The 25,134-nt window shown below is 37.9% G+C and overlaps 2 protein-coding genes across 2 annotated transcripts in view; both read right to left on the reverse strand.

Moving 5' to 3' along the window:
• The window catches only part of LOC149039821 (cannabinoid receptor 1-like), a 1,157-nt gene extending 1,077 nt beyond the window's left edge, over nucleotides 1-80 (reverse strand). Inside the window, exon 1 of the mRNA XM_089182516.1 lies at nucleotides 1-80. This exon is cut by the window's left edge and continues 1,077 nt beyond it. The gene's annotated coding sequence lies outside the window, so the exon portion shown is untranslated.
• Nucleotides 81-1,484: 1,404 nt separating this feature from the next.
• On the reverse strand, nucleotides 1,485-24,137 carry LOC113685229 (uncharacterized). The gene is made up of 33 exons (XM_089182513.1): nucleotides 23,824-24,137; nucleotides 23,560-23,643; nucleotides 21,756-21,834; nucleotides 21,047-21,117; nucleotides 20,347-20,455; nucleotides 20,128-20,219; nucleotides 19,685-19,772; nucleotides 19,425-19,489; nucleotides 18,697-18,774; nucleotides 17,800-17,925; nucleotides 17,388-17,474; nucleotides 16,934-17,012; nucleotides 16,387-16,501; nucleotides 16,205-16,287; nucleotides 15,785-15,848; nucleotides 15,416-15,484; nucleotides 14,128-14,268; nucleotides 13,908-14,019; nucleotides 13,621-13,695; nucleotides 13,421-13,496; nucleotides 12,442-12,481; nucleotides 12,119-12,204; nucleotides 11,366-11,453; nucleotides 10,925-11,042; nucleotides 9,360-9,424; nucleotides 9,016-9,158; nucleotides 8,068-8,099; nucleotides 7,769-7,824; nucleotides 6,945-7,028; nucleotides 5,372-5,517; nucleotides 4,334-4,416; nucleotides 3,648-3,727; nucleotides 1,485-3,037 (listed from the first exon to the last, which is right to left on the reverse strand). Exons 1-33 carry the CDS (start codon nucleotides 23,848-23,850, stop codon nucleotides 2,758-2,760), a joined length of 3,021 nt encoding a protein of 1,006 aa, XP_089038639.1. The 5' UTR covers nucleotides 23,851-24,137; the 3' UTR covers nucleotides 1,485-2,757.
• Nucleotides 24,138-25,134: the final 997 nt, after the last annotated feature.

Below are 25,134 nucleotides of genomic sequence, written 5' to 3' on the forward strand. Positions count from 1 at the left end.
TCACTCTGTTATAGTTTTTCCACAACATGTTCATTTTGAAAAAAAGTTGCCAATGGTAATAGTAAACACTTCGAGAATGACAAACGCACCTGCTTTCCTTACCGTTCTCGTTGGTAGTAATTTGTATAACTTCTTTGAAGTGGGTGGTTGTGAGTAAAGATAGTTTATTTAGGAGGTGCTGGCGGTAACATCCAATTAATTTCAATCCAATTGGTAAAAGGTAATAAGTACATACCACACAGCAGGTCAATAGTGTTTTTCGCGCGCGCTGATTGGAAATCCCTCCAAGTTGCGGAAATGATTGGCAAGTACTATTCTTCTCCGAGCAGCTGAAGAGACAAAATAGCGCCTTTCATTTCCGACCGTTTGTTAGTATATTGTCATTGTACTAAGGTTCTCTGTGACGGAAAACTTTAAGTCGAAATTAATATGTCATTGTGTAACATTTCAACGTCTAACTGAAGTTTCCTCCAAACTGAAAATAAAACACCTTTCTTATCTAAAATGACTTCTTTTAAAATACTCCATCGAACCTTATGTGCCTTGGTATATTTGTGCTTGTGTTCTTTTCACTCTTATTTTCAGTCAATTTCTAAAAGTGCTCCTGTTTCAAGGCGCTAAGTTAACTTTTTAATGCTAAGAATCCTTACAAAATTTCGTTCGTTTCAAGGCTGATCTATACACAGGGATTTCTCAACTGTAAGTAAATATTTTTTATCCAAACTAAATATACGAAAACGACTGTTAATTATGCAACCATAGTAAAAGTATAGTTCCTTATTAATTATTGAGAAGATTGTTGAAATTAAACACCAACCATGATAACTCGAACCTCTGCAATTCGAACCATTTGCCGTTTCCCTCAAGAGTTTGAGTTACGGGTTTTACTGTATGGCAATGAACGAGTAAGGCTCCGTAGAGGTTCTGGTCTGTCTTGTGTCAATTCTGGTGAGAACCATACCCGGCTTTGGCGGGAGGAACACTTCCGTCTGAGTCTCTTTCAACTAGTCATAGAAGTCGCACTGACAATAGCTAAACGCAAGAGACAAATCATTCGACTGTTTTGGGCGAAAATAATTTGTTCACTGCGATTTGAAAATGACACTATTTATATTCCATTTTCCTAGAAAAATTCGAGGACAATTTCGAATAATGCGGTAGCTTTTTAAAATATAAAGACGCGGTATGAGGTAAACTTGCACGTTTAGCTTTGAAGGCCTAGGAGGAATTGAAAACTCTGACGATTTCCGGAGCAACCAACCTCAAATACTTCATTCCACAATTTTGACTGTTATTTCTCAGATTTAGGGTATCAAAACTGGTTAATGTTTGCCTGACGTTTTCCTTCTCATAAGAGATTTTGAGAAAGGATTTAAATTAAAAGATACACAGAAAAATTCAAATGATAGCGACCCAAGGTAGAGATCAATAATGAAGTATCTCCAAAAGAAAAAGAAGACCACATTACAAGAAAAGATGAGCGATTCATTTTGATATTCATTTTAATAACACAGATGTATCAAAAAAAAAATGGTAAAAACCATTCTTAATCAAAACGATGTCAGAAATATGATACAATTGATACCGAGGTGATGAGTTTAAAAAATACACTAAGAAATTGCTTCGGTTCTGTTCAAGATAATTTTAAATATCTGTACATTACATACCTTAACCCGATGCAAAGCACAAAACAAAAATATCAAATGAAACTGGCCTGGAATGGGCAATTTTGATAGCCATTACAACTTAAACAAAACAAGCATTTAAAAGCTGACACAGTGAAGCAATTCTCAATTGAATGTGTAAAGTAATCAGTTCGAATGGAGATTCTTTTCTGGAAAATCTGGACTTATACCCCATTCACACCAGCAAAGCGCGTTTAGTCAGCCTCCAGAAGGAGACGACTGTGAAACTGAAATTTCCATAGTTTTCAATGTGCTAAATTTGAAGGCAACAAAGATCGGTTTAGGCAGCTTTTATGGAAAAATTAACAACAACAACTAAAAGCCATGTTTAACATTACAGCTACAAAATAGGTTTAGGCTTTGGCGTGAATGGGCATTAAAGTTTGGACTGGATAGGGATCTCCCTTCGTGCATAAATACTGCATATTATTTCATCCTTACTTATTAATTGCCATCTTTCAAATCTTTTGCAACGATTTTCATGGCTTGAATTCGATTGAGCTGCACATGCTGCATATGTGAGACTTGAGAGTAAAGAAAAAAAAGACGTTTTCCAGAAGGTGAAAAAGGGTTTTACAAGAGAGCGAACAATTTCGTTGAACTCGCTATAGACTTCTGTGTGAATCACTAAACGAATTTATGTAATAAAGACTAAGGTCTCACGTCTGTAGCTCCATCCAAACTACGACTGGCAAATTTCATAACGGCTTTTTCTCGCTGAATATACAGTACTTAATGTAATACCTAAGAAAAAAATGGAAACGGAAATGGCGGTAAATTCAAGACGTATCACCCTGCTTCTCGCCATCAGGATACGTCACCTTTGGTAAGAAACCTTTGTGCGATACTGTAAATTGCTGTTGAAGCGATATTATATTTGACAAATACCTTGTTCTTGTGGCTGCAAGGGACAGCTGTAATTTGAAAACGGAATTGGAAAAAGCACGGTAACAATTTCCTTCACCCGTGAAATTTGTACCTCCCAATAAGGGCTGAACTCTTTCAGACAAATTGAAATATAAAATGTTTGTTCCTAGAATTATAATAAAAATACGCCGATGAATTGTCTCCGTCACACCGTAGCACTGCTTGAGGGCGTCACAAAATCTAATAAGTCGTCGTCTGAGTGGTCGTCTGTCTCCTCCAGACGCTCCGAGGTTGCCCTCGGAGATCCCAAGTTGGGTATCATGGCTGCCAGGATAAGGGCCAAACAGTCGGCTACTTGTGTGTTGGGTGCACAAGCGAGGGCAGGATTATATCCGTCCTCATCTTCGGCTAGTAAATTCGCCCCTCTTGTTATGAGCTCCTGTACAACAGGAACTAAGCCATTTCTTGCGGATAAGTGTAAGGGTCTGTGAGAACATGACAAAAAAAATTGTTTCGTGGACGAGTTTCAGATTTTAGATACTGTTCCAGCCAAGCTCAAGGAAAGAAGGAAAGAGGTTGCAAAGTTTACATCAAAGCTTTAAAAACAGTGCTCCAGATAAGAACTGGTAGAGATTTCACGCGGGTCCTACGTCCTACATTCATAGACGGCATGAGAGACTAGAGATAAAGCCTATAAAGTTAGAGACACGAGAGACAGGACATATGAAAAGGGTAAAACTGAAGGGACAGGGAACACACGATGGTAAAAGAGGGACAGCGGATGAAGGAGACGAGCCAAGAGATAGGGAAACTGGATGAGAAATGCAGAATGAGGGAGGAGACACGAGACACAGATAAGGAGAAGTGTGATTTACAAATTCACTCAGGATGACGTCCACCTCACAACATTTTGAAGAATGGATTTAACAGACTTATAACTTCAAGCACACAAAGGGATATTGGCACACAATAGGTAATTATTGAGGACTTTGAAACGTGTCTTTACAAGTTTTATAACAATATCAATACCATAGAGTTTTTGTGTGAGCGGGTTACAAGTCATACTTACATATTCGTATCGTGGTTAATACTTACGTTTGGAGAGTAGAGTTAGCGAGGCTGAGATGCAAGTCCTCCATTTTGTCCAGAATCAATAAAGCGCAAGCAGTGTTGCCCTACAGAACAGAAACAATTAAAAAATAAATACAAAAAAACAAGATGAAAAAAAGAGAAAAAGCCAACAAACGAACAGATACGAACAAACATAGTAAATAAAAAGTAAAAAAAGTTAAATGACTGAGAAGTGGAGAAAGACTGGATAAATATGCAAACACTCAAAACAGCAGAAGCTATCGAGATTAAATGTTACTAATTTTTTTTTTATTACTATGGGAGTATGAAAAATATTACGTCAGAGCAAGCGTCTTTTGGTAAAGATCATGAAAAGAGTCTTGCGCACTCAAATGAACTCAAGCGGTGGAGACGAATCGCCAAAAGTTTCCACCTAATTTGTAGAGGGAACCGGGAAGGAAGGCGAGGGATAGCAAAACACAACACAATTACGATTAACCTTTCAATCCCTTAGAGTAACTGGCTTCTGATTTCCCCTTACAATATCAACCTTGAATCAAATATAAAGGTCACTGATCACCAATATCAGAAGCTTCTGATTTTCAAACAAATTCTCCTTGTCAGTACCATAGCAAATGTAGAGAGAGCAGTGTGGGGAATATGAATACTATTGTTAGGGTACAAAAGGGTTAAAACAATTGAAATCTCACCTGACGGCACGACACATGCAACGCTGTGTTTTTACTTTGATCAACTATATTAACGTCTGCTCCACCGTCCCCTACTAGGTATTCTGTATCAGAAAAAAAAAAAAAACAAGTTGTAAAACGTCTGCTGAGAAGCACCACCTTACGACTAACAAACAAACAAATGAACCTAAAGTTGCCGGTCAAATGCCCACTTTTTTTTTTTTTAAAGGAATTACAATTTTTTTACTTGTTGATTCTGTAACTGGTTGAACCCGGGGGTAACATGTGAAAGTGCAGCCTGGTCGTTCGGTTGAGTGTAGTCCTGAGAAGGACTGTTGTCAGTAGAGGATAGTAATATCCACCCATCAACAAACCGGGGCCTTTGGCCCGTTTCTCTTAAGTCCCGGTAAATGAACGGGCCCGAACCATATCTTAAAATCAAAATTTAAACAATAGAGAAGCAGTTTCTGGCACCTTAACCAGTCCAATTGGATTTTTAAGATGATAGTTTTTATATACCGTTTTCAAAACCTTTAAAACCCCCATCTGGAATGAAAATTAGAACAGCTCTACAGGCCCGTTAAGTTACTGCAACCTTCGAGAAACATTCATTTAGTAAAACTCTACTTAATGCTTATTCTTCTTGGAAAGCAAGATAACAAGCTGTTTAGTCTACTTAGCTCTTTCACTTAAACGTTACAGCAAAACAAGGATGAAAATCAGCACTCATCCAAAAATAACCGCCCATACAACCACACCGAGGATACGCCCATATTTCTATCATGTTCCATGAACCAATCAATGAGAGCCATTTTAAACAATAGACAAAAGGAACAGGGATAAGACAAAAACAACCTCGCAGTGTTCTCCCTCACTTTGAGCTCGACAGGTAAAAGAAATTTTCAAACCAGTGAAGCAATCCCTTTAACCTGTCAATTTTCTAGAGTTCAAAGTCATTTTAGACGGTAGTAAGAAGTACTACCGTTGGTAAATTTTATAGGTTACCGCCCGAAATGGAGAACACTGCTTCGGCATTTGGAAAGACAACACGATACTCACCGACTGAACCAGCATGACCATTGTCAGCGGCCATTACGAGAGGTGTTCTTCCGCTTTGATCAACTGAATCTACGTTCCCTCCCCTTGCTAGCAGAAGCTGCAGGCAGTCTACTTGGTCGTTAAAAGCCGCAGCATGAACAGGAGTTCTGGAATTGACAATCAGTGATATGGACATTAGAGAGATTTTCAATTGAACGTCGAAAGTCATCCGGAATTGCTTGATTTTTGTTTTACTTCGCTCTGATTGGTCTGGAAAATTCGCGTCACTCATTAAACCAATCAAATGCAAAACCAAAACCAATCACGACTCGGTCGCCCGCGTTGTACCGCGCTTTTTGCAGTAGCGTCGGTTCAACCGATTTTCCTTTCTTCTCATTGGCCGTTGTCAGTGCTTTGGTCTTGGTTTTACGGCACTCCATCGAAAAGCGCTCTAAAAGCAGGCAACACGCCAGCAGTAAAAGAGTATTTTGAATATGATTAACTCTTTCAAAAGATATCAACACACAAATGAAGCAATCAACAAATGGTTAAAAAATATATTTAAAAATTTTTTGGCACGGAGTGGATTTCGATTGGGTTTCGTTAACACAAAATCAGAGTTATCACCGAGGTCATTAAGAAGAAAGGCTAGTCTCGAAAAGAGCCAACTAAAGGAGAACGCGGGAAAACGCAGGTCGAAGAATCACGATTTATTATCACTTTTGCATCTGATTGGTTGAACGTAAAGCGAGCCAATGCAGTCCCGGACTTCTTTCGCTAACCATTTAAAAGTCACCCTTACTATGCAAATAAACTAGCACACAACTATGACTGTCACAGAACTGACAAGCATTGAAAGGAATTGACGATTCCATCAAACGTTTTGTCTGTTCTTATATTGCTGTTGCATGATAATAACGAGATGAACTGTACTAGGAACAATAACACCTCCTGCCTACCATGCAGTTGCCAACATTACGCTTTCATTTGCTTCCAGCCCCTTTCAGCGGTTTTCTAGACCCTTTGAATGTATAAGTCTTTAAAAAAACTCTTAAATTGCTACTCAAGATTCACCCACATTCATGCAACTCTGGAAGGTCACATGATCTAAATGTGTCACTGTAGAGTGAATACAATGGGATCTCACGTAAATAAAAAAGGATCGCACACCAGCCAGAAGCCCATACCGCCAAACTTATCCCAGGATGCACGCCTCACTTGACTACATGTAATACTATTCCAGTCAATTTGATGCGAATAACTGCTGGTTACCTCCACCCCCCTCCCTTCTATTCCCGACGTTGTCGGACCCGACAATTCGCTAGTAGGATCTATACCTCGGGACTCAGTCGTTACAAGGGAAGATAACGTGTTAACAAAACGTACTGCGGTATCCACCGGCTAGAGAATTACACGGTGGATAGCGAAGTCGACCCTTCCAAAAACTGGGGCCAGACGCTGAGAGAAACAGAGAGAAATGAAAGAGCCACATGTAGGAGTTAAAGAAATAAAATCTGCACTAACACCCTCTTTATCTTGGTAAATATTTGCCGCATGCAGTGTACTCATAACCTCAAAGACGCTTTTGACTTACCTGTCTTTTTTATCGCACAAGTTAACTATCTCGTCGCCCAATGTGTCAAGTAACATTTCTGCACATGATTCATAATCATTTACACTGCAAGAGAAGAGCAGGGTTAGGGTTAGGGTTAGCTACATCGCTATCTGGGCGACTCAAGCACGCGGGAAAATGGTGAGAGTGACAGACATTTCGAGATTTCTTTTTTAATATCTTTTCCGGTCAAAAAACACACATCCAAGCCAATCGTAACTCATTCCAATTGTTCACAACCGGTAACAAATGCACTTTTGAGGTCCCTCTATGATCCTTTTTACAACTAGGATCCAAACAGTAATTCTCCCTTCCGATTGCGATACATTTACTTGTAAATCAAACACGAGAAAATGTGTTTGTGAGTGTTTGGTTTTTAATCAACGAACATCTATACCTGATAAGCTTGTCAGTTCTAATAACCTGTTTGCAAGATATCACACTGGAATCGCAAGAAGTCACATAAAAAGGACTTATAGAACTTTTGCATTGCAGAGATAGAAATTAAATGCTTTCTGGACCATTATTCTCTGTTAAAGAAAACGTGCAAGTGTTAACCCTTTCACTCCCACGATCTCATTGGTAATTCCCCTTACTCTCTGACAAACAATTCTTGCGATGTTAATTCAGAGAATTTTGTATTGGATCAACTAGTACTCCCCAAATGATATTTTCTTTATTCTCATCACTTGTCTTCTTGATATTGTATTGATATGGTTAGGAGAAGTTCTGTCTTGATCACTCACGGGAGTTAAAGGGTTCATTCAACTTAAGGGCCCCACTGGGGTCAAACACTGAATACTTACACCGCACAGTGTAATGGCGTAAACTGGTTCCCATCAAATACTCTCGAATGGTCACCCTGTGAATTTCAAAAAGACACCAGCTGAGATTTATCCAAATGAACCTTTGCATATGCCAAAGTTGAGAGACGTCAGAAAAGGGGTCTTCCCTAGTTGCTGTTATTTCATATGAGTAGAAGACTAAAAATATTCTGTATGCACAATTCGCTTTGAGGAGGAAAGAATTCTGGTCATCAATACAACAAATGCGAAGCAATGATACAAGAATACTACAATAAGACAAAACAGAATACTCTTCTTACCTCTAACAATAAATCCACACATGTATCATGACCTGGAAAGTAAAGAAAAACTCATTAGAGGCTATCATAAATGAAAATCATGTTTAACCGAACGCATCAACTTCAAACATGATGCTTCACTGATACACGATGAAGTTCACGTTGTTTCCAAACATTTAGGACTCTACCAAAATGGTGCAATATACTTGGGTTCGAGATATTTACGATATAATCAGAGAGATGACCTAAGGTAAATCCACCAGAAGGGACGCTAGTTTTTAGCAAGATATTTTGACATGATCTTTAAAGATTAAGTGCAGTTCACGTCAGCGTAGAAAGAGAGAGCTCAAATAATTCTTGCCTTGAGAGAGAGTCCCAGTTGATGATTTAGCACTACTATCAATATTATCAAACTATTACAATAATATCAAATGAGCCACAAAAATACATGCTGAGAGCAGGGAAAATGTTATCACGTTCGTTCTTGTCCCCTCGCTAACAAACTAATTAGATCACAAACAGCATATACTAAATAAATAATATTTTGACCGGTAAATGGGACAACTAACAAGGAATTCATCATGACAGCTTAACTACAAGTGAGGATATTGCACTTGGGCGTAGTACCTCCGAAGCCAAACGACGCTCGCACTTCAGATAAAAACGCAAGGATGGCGAGAGACACCCGCGTACTCGAATCATTTTTCACGATGGCGGATGATTCTTCTTGTCTCGGGCATAAATCTTGGTCGCACGGTCATGATATCGTAACTGACCGACACAGGAAGAACTTGAACATAATCTAGTAATACTTCGGTAGCTCTTACACGACTCTTTTTAGATGATAACGAGATGAATTATTCCTAAACACGTGCACGATCTGCTTACAAACAGTTCACAAGTTACTCCAAGAATTTGAGAACTAGCAACATTTGTCTTAACTCAGTTCTAAATATTCTGAATACGTACCGTTAAAACAAGCCCAGTGAAGAGGTGTATAACCGTGATTATCCATGTGTACACCACTACCTGCAACCTGCAGAAGACCATTTAGAATACCAACGTGACCACAAGCTGCTGCGAAGTGAAGAGGTGTGCGGCCGTTGCAATCTCTGACAAAATAAAGAAAAATCCGATATCCTGTTAGAACGCGAAAACCATATGTTACAGCCGCAAAACGTCCACTAAGGCCTCAGTAGTAGTTAAGCTGAGTCAATATCAAGTTAGCGGTCGAGGAAAGCTGTTAGGCTTCGTGTAGTCAAAGGCAATGAGCTGTAATACGATTCAATATTCAAACAGAGCACTACACTCACCTACAAAGTGCATCTGCTTCTCTGCGTAAAAGAGATTCAGCGCACTCATCATGACCATTAGCGGCCTTCAGCGTGGAAAGAAAATTAAATATTAGTAGCAAAATAGAGCACTTTCGATTGCTTGTCGTAAAACCAAACCCAAATTAATCACAAGGACCAGACAGAAGCAAGAAAACTATATTTAAGAGAGCTCAAAGTAAAAAACCAATCAAAATGCCTAAAGCGCGGGAAAACGCGACCGACCAAGTCGTGATTGGTTTCAGTTTTGCTTCTGATTGGTTGAGGAAGTGTCACGAGGTTTCCGCACCAATCACAGAGTGAAGTTAACCAAAAACAAAGCAATTCCGGAATACTTTCGACACTCAATTGTAAAATCGCACTATCGTAGTTTGAGGCATTCGGGGCGCAATCTTTCCCCGTACCACCAGCATCTGGCAGGGCGTGAAATTGCGCCTAATACGGGCGCCAATGCGACTAAATTTTTCACTTTGACGACCAAATCCTGAAAGTTAGTCGCCAAATTGGCGACTAGAACGTTTCATTATAACCTTACCAAGAGATATAGAGAATTAAAAAAATTTGCAAAGATAAATCCGCGGCAAACTTCCTCGTTAAGTTTGTTTCCAAAACGTAGCACATGCATCTCGATCGATAACTAGACGCCATCTTGGATTTAGATAAGCCTGAACGTTGTAAATAATCCATCCTAATGTCCACTTTGTAGCACGTTAAAGATCTTTTCCCTAACTTAATTTTGGAGGGCCTATCTAGAACGCTGACAGCGTAAAGAAAGATTTTGTTTGTCTTTGAAGATGGCGACCAACTTTTTTTGAATTGGCTACTGCTTTGAAGAATTTAGGAGCCAAGTGGCTATCAGAAAAAAAAGTTAATTTCACGCCCTGTCTGGGGCAAAGAGGTAAACAGAAGGTCAGATGCCCTATGTCAGGAGAAAAAGCTTTTTCAGGTTCTCAATAAAAGCGATAAAATTGTTACAAATGATTTCCCCAAGTTTTTGTCATCTACATGTATATCACGGATTGACCATCCTGATTATATAATTCATATATAAATAATTATTAATAATAATTAATAAATAAATAATATATATTCATATATAAATAATAAATAATTCCTGCGCTGATATTTCAACCTCATTATTTCTCAATCCGTTTTTAACTTTTCCGTCTTCCATATTTATTTTTTCATTCACTGATTTTTTTTTGTCGCCCTCATCAATCCACCAATATCGTGAGGTTTCGTTTCATTTAATTACAATTTGCTATGATCCTTATAATCTATCCTTTCCAGCCTACATCAGTATGCATATTCTCCATACTGTTCTCTATACATCTCCTGAGGTGCTAACAAGGGGAATTTGTGAAACAATCAATAGATTCTTTGGTCGATGATCAATTCCTTCATTCTTGTGACCTCAACAGTTGACTCAGGGCTGACATTGTAAGGAGAATTAAGATGCTTAGGGTCAAAGGGTTAAAAATATAGTGCGTATGTGGCAAAATTTGTAAAATAAGGAAAAATTACGCTACATCACGGCGGCTACTTACAACTCTGTGAAGAGCACTACGTTGATTTACATCCAAAGCTAAAAGATTGGCTCCTTCACCGAGCAAAAGATTTGCACAATCCACAAAACCATTCCCCACAGCAGCCATTAAGGGTGTTCTGCAGAGACACCAGGACAGAAAACTGTTACGCTAAAAGTAACAACCTAACAAGATTTGACGTATCAAAAAAATAATTGACAGATGAAGGATCATGGAAACCCTAGTCATAATTCACTCTAACTTTCATTTTACTATGAAAGAGAGTTTTCCATTAGCAAATAAGGTTTCATTAAGAAGCAAGTTACAATTATACTCGTCTTCAAGTACTATTGGCTATGCACCATGCCTAACTTTGACGAAAACGCGACGGACAATACTTTCAGGCAAGGAACAAGATAGAATAACACAACGGGCAGACATACATGTAAGGTGAGAACAAACCTTAAATCTGCATCAGCGCAATCTAAAGCATTCTCTGGGTTACTGTATTGGAGTAGAAGTCTCAAGCAATCGGTATGTCCATTGTAAGCTGTAAACAACGAGACAAATGGTGTATTAATTACGACGTAACAACTGATAGTTTTTGCCTGACCTGCGTCACTTTTTACCAGAGAGAGTTTCTCAGTGTAGGGAGTTTCAACTTGGAAACTGAAAAATTTTAAGTTCCACTACCTCACTATTTTGATACAAATTTTTGAGGATGATGTAGATTACTGAATGGTGCCGTACTTGTTACTTTTTATCCTGTAATCTTCGAACAAAATTATGTTTCCCATAGGATGCGACGTTTATTGATAATTTTGCCACAATCAGCGCATGGCTTTCATTCGAGGATGGTGTATATCAGGTAACTACCAAAATAATTGTTATATTTGGGGGAAAAGTCAGGTTTTACCTTTCAGGAGAAATGTTCAAAATTGGTCACGAATTTGCAACTTGGCTCCAAGGGGCCTCCTTGAGTACAAAGCATATATCTCCCCCCTTTTTTTATTGATACCAGTGAGTTGGCCTATTCACCCTCGATTGACATTTTAAAGTCACCCGCTCGGCTCAATTCTCGCGCGGCCAGAGCGCAATCAAAAACTGTTTTTCTCACGGGAGGAGACCCTTAAGACGGAATTTAAACAGCAAAAGTCACCATCAGTTATCCTAAAGGAGGAAAGGGGAGGGTGAAAAGATCAACATGAAAATTACCTGCTGCATGCAGAGGCGTACTCTTTGTTATTTTATCATACACTAATACTTTGGCATTGTGTTCTAAAAGGCATTCTACACATTCGCTGTAAGATAAAAAAGAAATTTCGAAAAATAATTTTACAAATCACTTATTACACAACAACACATAGAGCAGTTGTCAATTCAGCGTCGAAAGACGCTGAAGACTTATTTAAAGACTTAAACAGGTCTGGCAAACGCGTTAACAGAGCTCTACCTTTCCAAGAATTTCTGATCTCTCGCATTCCTGAAAAAGTACTCAAATAAACTATTTTCATAACATAGAGAATACTTATACATACGCGTGTCCTTGAAAAGAAGAAAGGTAAAGGGGGGTGTGACCTAAAATTAAAAAAAACAAAAACAAAACAAAACAAATTGAAGGCCTGGAACCGATATAGTATTTCTTTCATGCTTAAAAGCGTCAGTCTGAACAATAAATGAGATGATGGAGAGCTTTTTATCTCACTTAATTACAAAACTAGCCTGTTCCAGGCGTTCAGTTACACGTAGTAACACGGAGCACAATAGTAAACGGCGCGTCAGTAATGGCAGAGCGAACACGAGGGAAGTTTGAGGTCGATTCGATTCGGGTACATCACGAGACCCGACCCAAGCCTCCCTCTATTTTCACTTCACCGCTACTGATCGCTACTGTCGCGCTCTGCTTTACTTACTGAACTCCTGGAACAGTCTAATATAAAACCGAGTGAGGGTCTTGCAAAATCCTTAGAAGTTATTCGCGTTGGCTGCCCCTAAAGCGAAAAATTAGTTTGCTCCCCAGTTTCTCCCTCCATGTTCAGTATTTCGCATATATTCTGCAAGACAGCTTCCGGACAAGCCAATGAGATCATTTCGCAGCTATACGTCAACTTTATCTGCTGATAAGGCTAACAACTGCACATCAGATCAACATAAAATCATAGCTAGTGACAAAGTAGCCTAGCACCAGAATCTTGTTATCAGCGCTGCAGGACGCGCGTTTCTCTGCCTACGGGAAGATTTGAAACAAGTCGGAAAGAGTTTTGCGGGAAGTCTCGCCTTCATTATTACTGCTAGACCCTCGTAGACCTCTCGCCAGCTCGCGCCGCTCAAGGCGTCATACTCTCACGCTCGTGCTGAAGCGCTAATAACGAGGCTGGTGACAAGGACTCTGGAGGGTTTAAAAACCCAAGACACAGAAAATAGAAAGTACTACAGCATTACAAAAAAAAAAAAAAAAACCAAAAAAAAACAAACAACATGCACATGCAGGACAAGTACATTCGAGAAGCACCCTACCATTATGATCTCTTATATCAATGTCCAAGAAAGACTCAAGGAGCACCTGAAGAGCCTGGTAATGACCATGGTAGGCCTACATAAGAAAAAGATCGGGTTAAAATCTCTTAGTTCTTTCATCTCCTAATCCACATGCTTGAATATATTGAAGGATCATCACAGAGGATTTAAAAAATGAATGAATGACATAGAAAACTTACCACCAAATGAAGTGGGGTGGTTGCTGGGGAACCAGAACTTTTATTAAGAAGATCTGTTGCAGCTACATCTAACAACTGAAACAATACAAAATAGTATTCATCCTTTAAACTGTACACAACTCCGTCAAAAAATGTTGCATAAAAAATTATATCTTGCGGGTCCGATTTTTTTTAACCACTCGTATGATTACAGACTCCACTCCACATTGGACTCCACTCGGTCCTTAAAATATTAAAAGTAATAAGACTAACAATAATATTGAATATGACAATAAAATAACTCATACCATTTCTAGTGTCAGCTTATGTCCTCTGGCAGCAGCGTAGTGTACTGGACTGTAACCTTGTTTGTCTCTTTTACTTGCATTGGCTCCATTTCGTAGTAAGTTTTCCACACACCTAAAAAGGATACGACAGAACGTAACAAAACGCAGACACAAAAACATGCCGAAGACAGTAGTTCTCATCGTTCGTGTTCATCGATGAATTAATAAAGGTGTTGCTTACTTGGCCTCCTCATCTGCTGCTGCTGCATAGTGCAGAGGAGTGCAGCCTCTTGTGTCCACTTGATTTACACTGCAGCCCGTAGCTACCAGTGATTTAACACAAAAGTATTGTACATGACCAGCTGCATAGTGAAGGGCAGTTCTGTAAACAATAGAAATTAAATAAATGTAACAATTATCTCTTAAATCTCAGGAGAAGAGAAAAGGAGAGCGAAGGAAAAAAAAAATTCTGGTCATCCAAGTACAAGTACACAACTTGGCAACTCAGTATGACAGCAATGAATTTCAAAGCCAACTTCACAGTAATGAACATTAATTAAGCAGCAGCTTATGACAGCAACTTCACTTGCTTACTTCACCTTTGGTCAAAGGCCTATCCCAACTACATGTACCTGATATTTTCAACCCATTGGATCAATATCAGTATCTGGGCAACTGCCCACCTACCCATCCCCTAACCCAACATTAACCTTAACTTGTTCTCAATTAACTGTTGTTGGGTTAGGGGAGGGGTAGGTGGGCAGTTGCCCAGATACTGATATTGATCCCAACCCTTCACCTCCCATCACCTGGTTGTTAATTCTCGTCTCTATTTGTTATACAATTCCTTTTAAATTAGTAACAAGTTTGAGTATTCTCTTAACTTGTTTGCTGAGCAATGTATGGATATTATTGGGAGAAGTTACATGTTTGTCACTTTTGGGAGTTGAAGAGTTACAGCAAAATGAAAGCATGCAGATGAGGCAAAACATGCAGTGCAATTGCAACCAATTTGAGAAAAACAAGTGCAAGAACATGCCTCAACTTGATTTGATCTTGCTGATTGAGTTGGCATTTCAGCAAGTAAGTTGATTTTTAGTTTTTTGCTTTCATAAGCCATGATACATGTAAATGCTTAAAGTGTGTCAACCCATTGCCATAAAAATTCTTCTGGGGATGTGAAAAAGAATCTGGTGAAGGTAAAATAAACTTCTGTATTCTTCTGAAACAAGCATTGTGTCAAACAAGGTAACACATATTACATGCAAATTTTTCTTATCTGTATAAACCATTCACAAGCTGCTGGAAACCTTTTGGGTCTTTTTTTTTATATGCAACAAGGAACAGCCTAATCAAAAGCTTTTGTTGATATCACACGATCCTGTTTCAACAGTACAGTGTAGAACACTGCAATGTTAAATCTGTGCTAAATGCTACTAAGTGATGGGCAAAGAAACATAAAAAAGAAAAGCATTAATTTTCAAAAATAAAAACAATCAACTCACATATAGGGGACTAATCATACCAACCTGCCTAACTTGTCTAAAGCAGTGTGATTAGTACCATTGTGCAAAAGAAGTCCTAAGCATTCAACATTTCTGTAAACACAAAAAAGAAGACTGAATTATGAATATGCCCTTAAAATACTCATTACCCTAGAGTACACATATGAACATAATTATGAACAAAAGGAAGATAGTGCTGTGCTGAAGGTTTCAGGTCACGGAAATGCAACACGTGTGCATTTTTATTCTGATTTATTTTAATTACTTTTGTATCAATAGATATAACACTGCACTTCTACATTGTAAAGCAGTTTTCTTTTCAAAGTACACCCCATCAGAAGGCCTATAACAATATTCATTAACTCTACACAACAACATTTGTGTGTGACTGACCCACTGCAAGCAGCAGCATGAAGACAAGTGTGATCATTATCATCTCTTGCATTCACATCATTACCTGAAGAAAGCAACAAATTAAACAACTTAAACTCCAAATAGTGCTTTTCTTAAATTTTCAGCAACATTATAAGGCAAACAGGTCATGAGCAGGAGAGAGTGATCTTACTACATCACCAAATTCTCTTACATAATTTGTAAGGAAACTGATTGCAATTGGAAGGGGAAATAAAGGGTCCTGAATATCTAAGAGTTCTTGGGCATGGCAGAAACAAAGTTTGCCTCAATGTTTACATTTCTTCTCTCATGAACACAATTCTTTTTTTAAGAACAAAATAGCCTACATATAAGTTTTACAAGAAATTTAATTCTAGCAATTTAAACCTGAATTCTTTTCACTACACATTTAAAACTTACCATATGATATCAGCTTTCTACAACAGTCTGTGAAACCACCTAAGCTTGCCATGTGAAGAGGTAACATTCCAAATGATCCTCGCCTGAAAGAGTTTAAAGATAACTTCCATAAATGCTAATTATGGGTAACGCATATGTTTTGGAAAAAGCTAATTCAACCACAAACTCACTCAATCACTCACCTTGTGTGGTTTGCTCCACTGGCCAACAGCACACTTAGTAATAATTCTTGACCATGTAATGCAGTGATATGTAAAGGAGTGTTTCCTCTGATATCTGTTGCATCTACATAGCAACCTTAAACAGGGATGGGAAACAACAAATTTAGTTAATATGGAATCTTTCATAGTTCCTTACCCACATATCACATGTGAACAGTGCACCTCTGCCTTGCCCAAATCTAACAATTCATGTACACATGCACAGATGAAAATAATAATAAAGTGTCCAAAAGTTATTCAATTAACACACATGTTGTTAGAAAATGACAAACACTGGAAAAGATCTATGGTTGATAACAGAACTTAACAATTTTTAGCTTAACTTTTTTCTTCCTTTCTGGACATCAAAGACCTTTTTTGAATCTAAGTATTTAATCACTAAGTTTTCCCAGTGGTGAGAACATGCAAATCCAATGTAATTAACATTATGGCCATAAAGTGTATACACATGGAAGTAAAAAGGTACATGTAACAAAGAAATGTCCATATATATACAAATACATGTTACCTTGCTGGAGAAGGGTTTGAGCTCTGGAGCAGCGCCCATAGAGAGCAGCATAATGAAGTGGAGTCCTTCCATTCTTGCACTGTTGTAATTGTTATCAACAAATGATTTCTTTGTTATTTGTTGGTACAGAGTAGAGTATATAAATCTAAACTAATCTTACTATACATAGATAATGATAAATTCAAGAGACATAATTATTATCAACCCTTTAACCCACTAAGAGTGACCAGCTTCTAATTTCTCCTCACAATATCACCCCTGAATCAAACATTAAGGTTACGAGAATAAAGGAAATGATCACCAACTTATAAAGCTCTTGATTTTTAAACACATTTCCCCTTGTCAGCACTTCAGGAAATGTATAGAGAACAGTATGGAGAATTTGCATACTGATGTTTGGGTGTAAAGGGTTAACAAACATCATAAACTGGTAATAAGATTAATCATTCCTCACCTGTAAGTTAGGACTGGCTCCATCATTCAGGAGCAGTTCAAGACAAACATCACCTTGCCCTGACACTGCTGCATAGTGTAATGGAGTCTGAAATGATAAATACAAAATTATTTGTGGCAAAGTCAAATATTGCACACATACATTTACAGATACCACCCAAAATAGGCTAAACAAAATCAGAACTTCTGCAGCATGCCTTGGCCAACTGGACCAGGAAGTCACTTAGCAACATCTTTATCAGTGAACTCATCCACAAAGGAATCAAAGTGATGTACAGGATTGAATGAATAAACAGTTCTAGGAGTCATTTCGTTTTACATGTATGATCAAGCTCCATGTTACATCCAATTACCTAATTCATTTAAATGGTTAAAGTGTGAAACACCCTGGTGTGAAGTTTAACAACACATACCATGCCTTTCTTGTTAGTGGCATTCACAGAAGCACCATAGCTCATCAGTTCACTTATGACAATGTCTTGTCCATTGAGACACGCAATGTGAAGCGGTGTGTTACCATTCAAGTTTGGGGCATCTACCTGCAAAGTAACAAAGTAAATACCTGAATATGTATTGATCAACTACAAAATGTAGATAAAGTAGTGTTCTTTAAGTAGTCTACTGTTCGTGATTGGTCATTCCATCTTAGATGATTTAGGAGTGTGGCTGCTTCTGGGTAACTTCTGTACTCTTTACAGCTGTAGGCACATAACTCACACCCTTGCTCTTGCCTAAGCTAAAGTCTCTACACAACAGTTTACAAAATGCTCAAATACAAGTGGATAGTCTTTACCAGAAACTTGGTCCTAAATACTTGAAAGTTTTGAGTCTCTAGATGAAAATTTTTGAGGAAACAATTCAATTGTTGAAAGGTAAATACAATCAATTTGGGAAAAAGTGTGGCTCCCTATACTTCTGCTAGATGCTTTGAATGTGAACAAACTTTTTTTAAGGGTTTCTATTTTCCACAAACTTGAGGCAGGATTTAAAACATATGTAACACTTCTATTCCCACGCAGTAATCAATTTTTTATTGAATGCAAAAAAAAAAAACAACAAAAAAACAAACAAAACAGAAAAAACCAACAGGATTAATTTCACAAGATATTCTATCAAGAATTTCACCAAATTGAAAGCATGAAAGGGTCTACAAGTACCTTATAAACCATTAACACTGTCAGAAGATGCATATTTAGGATTTTAATGTACATATATCTTGTACAGTATTATATTGCAATCTTCTACCCTAAAGTCTCTACTAATATGAATGTTCTTAAGATCATTAAATTTATCTTTCTTAAGAAACTTACTGATGCTCCATGTCCTAACAGCTGTTTCAGTGTGGTTAACTGTCCCCCAGCTGCTGCAGCATGGAGAGGTGTGTAATGCTATGCAAACAAAAGCAAAAGGAAGTTTTTCTATACAGTTCAAACATTATCTTTTAAATATTCTGTGCATAGCCCAAATTGTATTCCCAAAAGTAAACTCATTTCAGGCTTTGATCCATTCAATGGCTGTACCCATTACTGAAATCTCACATTAGTTTAAGTAAGATTTCTGGTGAAGCAAGGTCAGAAAAGCATACAAGTTACAACAGAACCAAATACAAAAAAAGAGCAGAATTTATCTAAGTTATACAACTATGCAACAATTGTTCACAATCAATTTGTCAAACTGGCCATACTGATGGATAGAACATAGAACATAAGAAAGAGGACTGCTTTGTGTTGTGTGGCTTCTAAAAACATTTTTGAGGATTTTCCTACCAAAGTCAGAAAGATTCTTGCTAACAAAAGAACTCTAAAGAGGCCACGTATGGAGAAATGATGTAAAGAAAATTATAGCAATAGTTACTTTTGTCCCATTGGAAATTATGAATAGGTGGTCTTGAGATTCACATGTCCTTTGTTCCTCAGAAATCAGGAACAAACATTTTCTCTAGGTCACCCTAAATGTTATCCCACAAATAAACTGTTCTAAAATCTTGTAGCCAACTCTTATTTCTTTAATTAACGCACACAAAATATAAAGGTTGTACCTTTTTGTCTCTGCAGTCAATTTCGGCTCCAGATTTAACCAAAACTTCTACGCACTCAATGCGTCCTACAAAATCACATACAATATTACTAGCCTTAGCCCAAGAAGAAATAAAATGAAATCCCTAAATACATTTACTTATAAGTAAATGATATTTGCCTATTTTCATTTGGTTTAAAGACAAAGAAACACTTGTTTATCTCTGACCAGACCTGACCAAGAGATTGAACTGCACGTACAAGTACATTGTACATGACTTACCCATGTGTGCAGCCCAATGCAATGGCTTTCTGTCCTTCCTATCACCAGCATTCAAGTGGGCCCCTTTGGTTATCAGAAGTTGTGCCATCTGTAAAACAAGAATTTCCAAGTTTACTCAAGAGTAACCATTTCATGTCTCATGCATGTGCAAGTACCTGCCTGAGTAAAATCATTTTATCAGCAGCTGAGAGTCGGAAGACACTTCAAGGAAAGTGAATCAAGAATAAATGGCTGGCACAGATACAGGTATGTGTAAAAGTATACGTCTGATATACATGTACATGTAATTCAGGATTCACAGACAACATTAAGTAATCCACTGGAGTAAGATCTAAAAACATCAGCTAATTAACCTGTGATGAGAACAAGATTAGAAGGGGGAGCACTAGATGAAGAAGGAGAGTTCCATCAACATAAATATAATTTTAAATTCCAACACATACCCCAACATGGCCGTTGAATGCTGCGTGGTGTAAGCTTGTCCTCCCAGCTCTGTCTGTCACATTCACATTTTGTAGGTGAGGAATAAGAACCTCTACAAGCAAAAATTCAAAACAATTGTAGGAAAAAGATATAGTTATTAAAATACTTGGCTTCTCCAATGCTAGAGCCACACTTGCTCCATGAAGACCCTACCAATATTGGTTACATTATGCAATTACCTGCACATCGCACATGATTGTTGCTAGCAGCAACATGCAGAGGAATCCGCCAGTTTCTGTCTCTTGCGTTGACATCCCCTGCACTATTGATCAACGCCCTGACACACTCCTGCAAGTAAAGGATATATCCTTTAAACTGGAAAAGTCTATCTTTTGAACCAGACAAACTAACAAAAACATTTGTCTCATCCAACAGGGCAAGAAGATTTCCCAGTCAGCCAAGCATAGATGTATTTTCTTATTCACTGACCCTGGCAAGCCACTGTTTTTTTGCAGTCCCAAAAGAAAAATCAGATTTCGTTTATTTAATCTGCTTTTTAGACAAGACCTTGAAGGCAATGTTTCTGCTCAGTGAATCTGGATAGCATAATAGGATGTGTAATAAATAAAAAGGTTGTCTGTTTAATTGAAAAATAGCATGTTTAAGTACATTCATATATATATGTGTATGCTACTAACTTTACGCCATAGATACATGTAGCAATTAGAATACTTCATGTACACATTAATTTTAGTGGTCTTAAAACTCCCACAGTTGATCTCATCAAGGGCAAGGAGAATTTGTTTAACAATCAAGAGCTTCTTCACTTGATGATCATTTCGTTTATTTCTGTTACCTTAATGTTTGATTCAGGAGTGATACTGTTGGGAGAAATAAGATGCTTATCACTCTTAGGGTGTAAAGGATTAAAGAACATACCACACTACCAGAGGCGCAGGCACGATGGAGAGGGGTCATCCATTTACTGTCTTTAGTGTTTACTCTTGCTCCTGAGGAAAAAAAAGGCACCATTTCAATAGAATGAAATTATTGAGATTTAAAATAAATTTGCCATCAGAGTGATCACTTTTCTCTGTCATACCACACAGCTTTGTGGTACTGCAAGGGAACCATGACATGTATAAACATATTTTTCTTTTTCACTGGAAGTTAATACTAAAGAGAGAAGAGTAACCAAAATGTTTAACAATTTTAGATTGGAATTTTCAGTTCTGATGCAAAGATTAATCAAACTTAACCAAATGGTAATATCAGTGTAAATCAAGTTTAATTTTCAGAAATCATATGAATGGCGAGGATTTTGAAGCCTAGATCCAAAAGCTGGTATAGAAAAATTGATGTTCTAGTCTGAAATAAAGTTACAAAATGGAGATCTGGGTAGCAAATCCCTCACTAGAACTCTAGACAGTGACTACAATCCTCCTCCTCCTCCCCCTCCCCCTCTGATCAAAATTGCCCAAATACAACACAGAGTAATTGTAAAAATTAATAACCAAAACAGTCTGCTTTTGAGGGACATGTGCTACCTTCAAGAGTGAACAAAGTCCCTTCACAATTGAACTGTGATGACTCTTCATGATAAGGTAAAACTGTAATTTAGTGTAGTGATTTGGTGACTAAATCCTACCATGAGCAATAAGAATGCTAATGCAGTCACTCTCTCCACAATATGCTGCAGCATGTAAGGCTGTCCTCTTCTCTTCATCCTAGAGATTAACAAAGCTTGTCAGGAACAACTTAAAATATGTTGAAACAATTGTCAGGTAAAATCTGTGATGTAAATGCACAGCACAAGTTGGGAACAACAATTAAACCCAATGCAATGCTTAACATACATTATTTTTTGACTTGCAAATACTTTAGTAAGCATTGAAGGGGCAAGGAAAAATACCTGCTGTAACCAAAATGTCTGCTTGCACAATATATGTAAAGCCATAAATAACAAAAGAAAGATTCTGTTATCATTTTAATTTCAAGTCTTTTGGTTTATAGTTCTTGAAACACATGCTACAAAATCAATACAAACACTACTGTTTCAGTGTCTTTAATGACAAACAAAATTTCACTTGAAAGTTCCTTGCATTAATGTCAAGCTTAAAGGACTTAAAGCTTATATCCTTTAAAGCAGCTATTTTTTTTGCTTTCCTTTCCCTCATATTTTTAAAACTACCCTGTTCTACTGTGTAATACCATTGCATATTTGTATGTTACACTGTCCAAGCAATTACGTTAAAATGGTATACAATAGTAAAATAACTACTCAATCTTCGTTATCTACCTGCAGTAGCCAACAGTTTCTAAAACGGATCAATAGTACAGACTCCAAAATAAAGTCTATTTTTACCCATATTATCAAGGCTAAAAATTAACTCCAGTGCTTGGTGGTCAGTCAGGCCAGTTTCTTTGAATTCTTAGTGGCCCCTCCCAAAATGAAATAGCCCTTGATTTCCTCTAGTTAAAAATGAAAAACTTGAATAAATGCCCCATGGCTTTTAATGGAGCGTTAACTAAAAGGAAAGAACAAGCTCATGAAATCACTGTTAAAACAGCTTGCAATTTCCACTTCAGAACTAAAAATTCACTAAAATGGATGATCTTAGAGTCCAGGCAAAGAAATGAAGAGAAAGGCAGTCCAATTAAACTAAATATCGAGTTTTATTTTTAACTTTGTACTTCGCATTATTTACATTGCAACTTTTCAAAATTCTGTTGCATAGTCGCACATCAGGCATTCAAACCTTAACTTTTGGTGGCCCTGGTCAGTTTTAACTCACCACTGGCAACCATGCGATGGCCAATTTTTAGCCTTGTATTATGGACTGGTATGCTAGGTCAGGTAAACAGAAAACAACTGGCAACAGCAATTTGTGATTGTGCAAACATTGGTGTTATATTTCTACCACACAACACTAACTATATACAACCCTTCCCTGATAAAAAAAAAAAACAAAAAACATTTATTTAACAGCTTAAACTCACTTCCTCGAAAGGGAGCAACATGCTACAGATAATTTCTAATCTTAAGAGGAAAGTTCTCTGCCTAAATTGTTATTTATTTCCTCACTGTACAATCCCTGGTTATGAATAAGAAAGGTTAGGAACCAAAATAAAAGGTAATAACAAAAAGATTGCTCAACCGTGGAAGGAATTTTTACTATCTGAAATTAAAATCTAACATTGACATTTCATAGACATGTACTGATTAGGAACGACGTATCAGTTATTCACATCTAAAACAGCAGTTTATTTGAGAATTCAGCTGACAACAAACTTGAGTTTTATTATTGGTTACACGAATTATTTAAATATTTGATAAGCTTGCCTTATTCAAGAGAAGGAACTTGATGATGCACATTCAACTGACATTTCTTCGGTGACCCGAAAAATTCGATTATTAAGAGAGTGAGACTGATTTAATCAACTTTACTTACTTGGCGATTTACATCCTCGTTTCGGCTTATCAACGTCCGTAATTCGGTAGCATCACCGTGGAAGCACGCTTGTACGAGGGGAGGCTGACAAATAATTCATAATAAACATAATTTATCAAAAACGCAACGATAACATTTTGCAACATCTTTAGCTACTGTGAGACTGATATTTGTGCTGTGAATTACACGCCAAAAATAGCATAAAGAGTCGATAGTTAGTCTCTTAATTGGATAATATAATTTTAAAGTGCAATAACTATCTACCTCGTCCAGTAACTGTTGAACTACCATCTAGATCCCATCCAAATTTCGATGCATACAGTTTTGTCGATACAACTTTCAAAATCGTGTCCCGTCCACTTCAAACCCGCAAACCTCCACTGTATTGCCTTAGGTGTCACCTCCTTGAAGACTTGCGAATTCCGACAGCACGAACACCTCTCGAAAATCTATAGGAGTGCATTTGTTATGAAGAATTCAGGCCAAATCTAACGCTAGTTGATGGATCCGGCATAAGCTTCAAGCAATCCGCCATCTTGCTCAACCGCAGCAAAGTACCTGATTGGTTGAGGTTAGTCATGTGAGATGCCTTGCTGGGAGTGTAAACCGTGGAGCGGAAATTGGCGCCACTTTTTTCCGATTTTGGTTCCCTTCTTTGGTCGGCTATTCAAACTATTTTTGCGTTGGCGCAATGGAACGAGCTCGATTTTTTTCTTCATTGTTAATGCTTGTTTTTAAGGATTAAAAAGTATGACCTGTACTAAAAATCCTCCCTTTCAGCATTTTAGTAATAAGGCCCGGCACAAAAGCAATTCGAAAGGAGTCCAAAAGAAAGACTGAAAAAAAATTAGCAAACTTTTAAACCATCCCATCGAAAATTGGGCTGGAGAGTCCAAATCTAAATCTAAAAGTACTTACCACTTTGGAGTTAGGGAAGTGCAGTGGCACGCGCGTGCGAGAGCAGACACGCATGACTTGTCACGCGCGCTGGTCCTAGTCTCTCTCTTTGTGCTTCTTCTGCTTTTCTCGCTGTTTAAAGAAAAATGGTCTCGTCGCCGCTTGTAAGTACATGCTTTGAGTCGAGACTTTTTCGACTGTGACAGCTTGGACTGTTATGCCATTCCGTATACAGCTTCGATCAGTACTCGCAACCAAAAATGAAACAAGGATGCATGTTTTTATCCTGTTCCAACTAGTATGAAATAAGTGATCCTCGCGATCATCAGAGGTACCTTTACCAAAAGACAACATCGGTACATGTGGAGGATCAATCAGAGATCTGGCATTTTCACTAATGCTGTAATCTCTAATTTGTTGCTCATGCTTACTGCTCCCGTCGAAGAGGTAACTGCAATGGGTCGACTCATCGGGGCTAAGATCGTGCATACTTTTCTGTCCATATGCGCCTTTATGTCCCTACTGCGTAAGTGGTCTTAGCATAAAATTAATGAATTCAAGTGAGGGCTCAAACGAGGGCCTCAAATGAGGGTCTCAACGGAGGACTTGAAGATATGCAGTGCATCATATGGAACAGATCAGATTTATCATTTGCCTTACATTTTTGTTTGGAGGGTT

The sequence above is a fragment of the Pocillopora damicornis genome, chromosome 9, assembly GCF_964200805.1.
Source record: "Pocillopora damicornis chromosome 9, jaPocDami1.2, whole genome shotgun sequence".
Lineage (NCBI taxonomy): Eukaryota > Metazoa > Cnidaria > Anthozoa > Scleractinia > Pocilloporidae > Pocillopora > Pocillopora damicornis.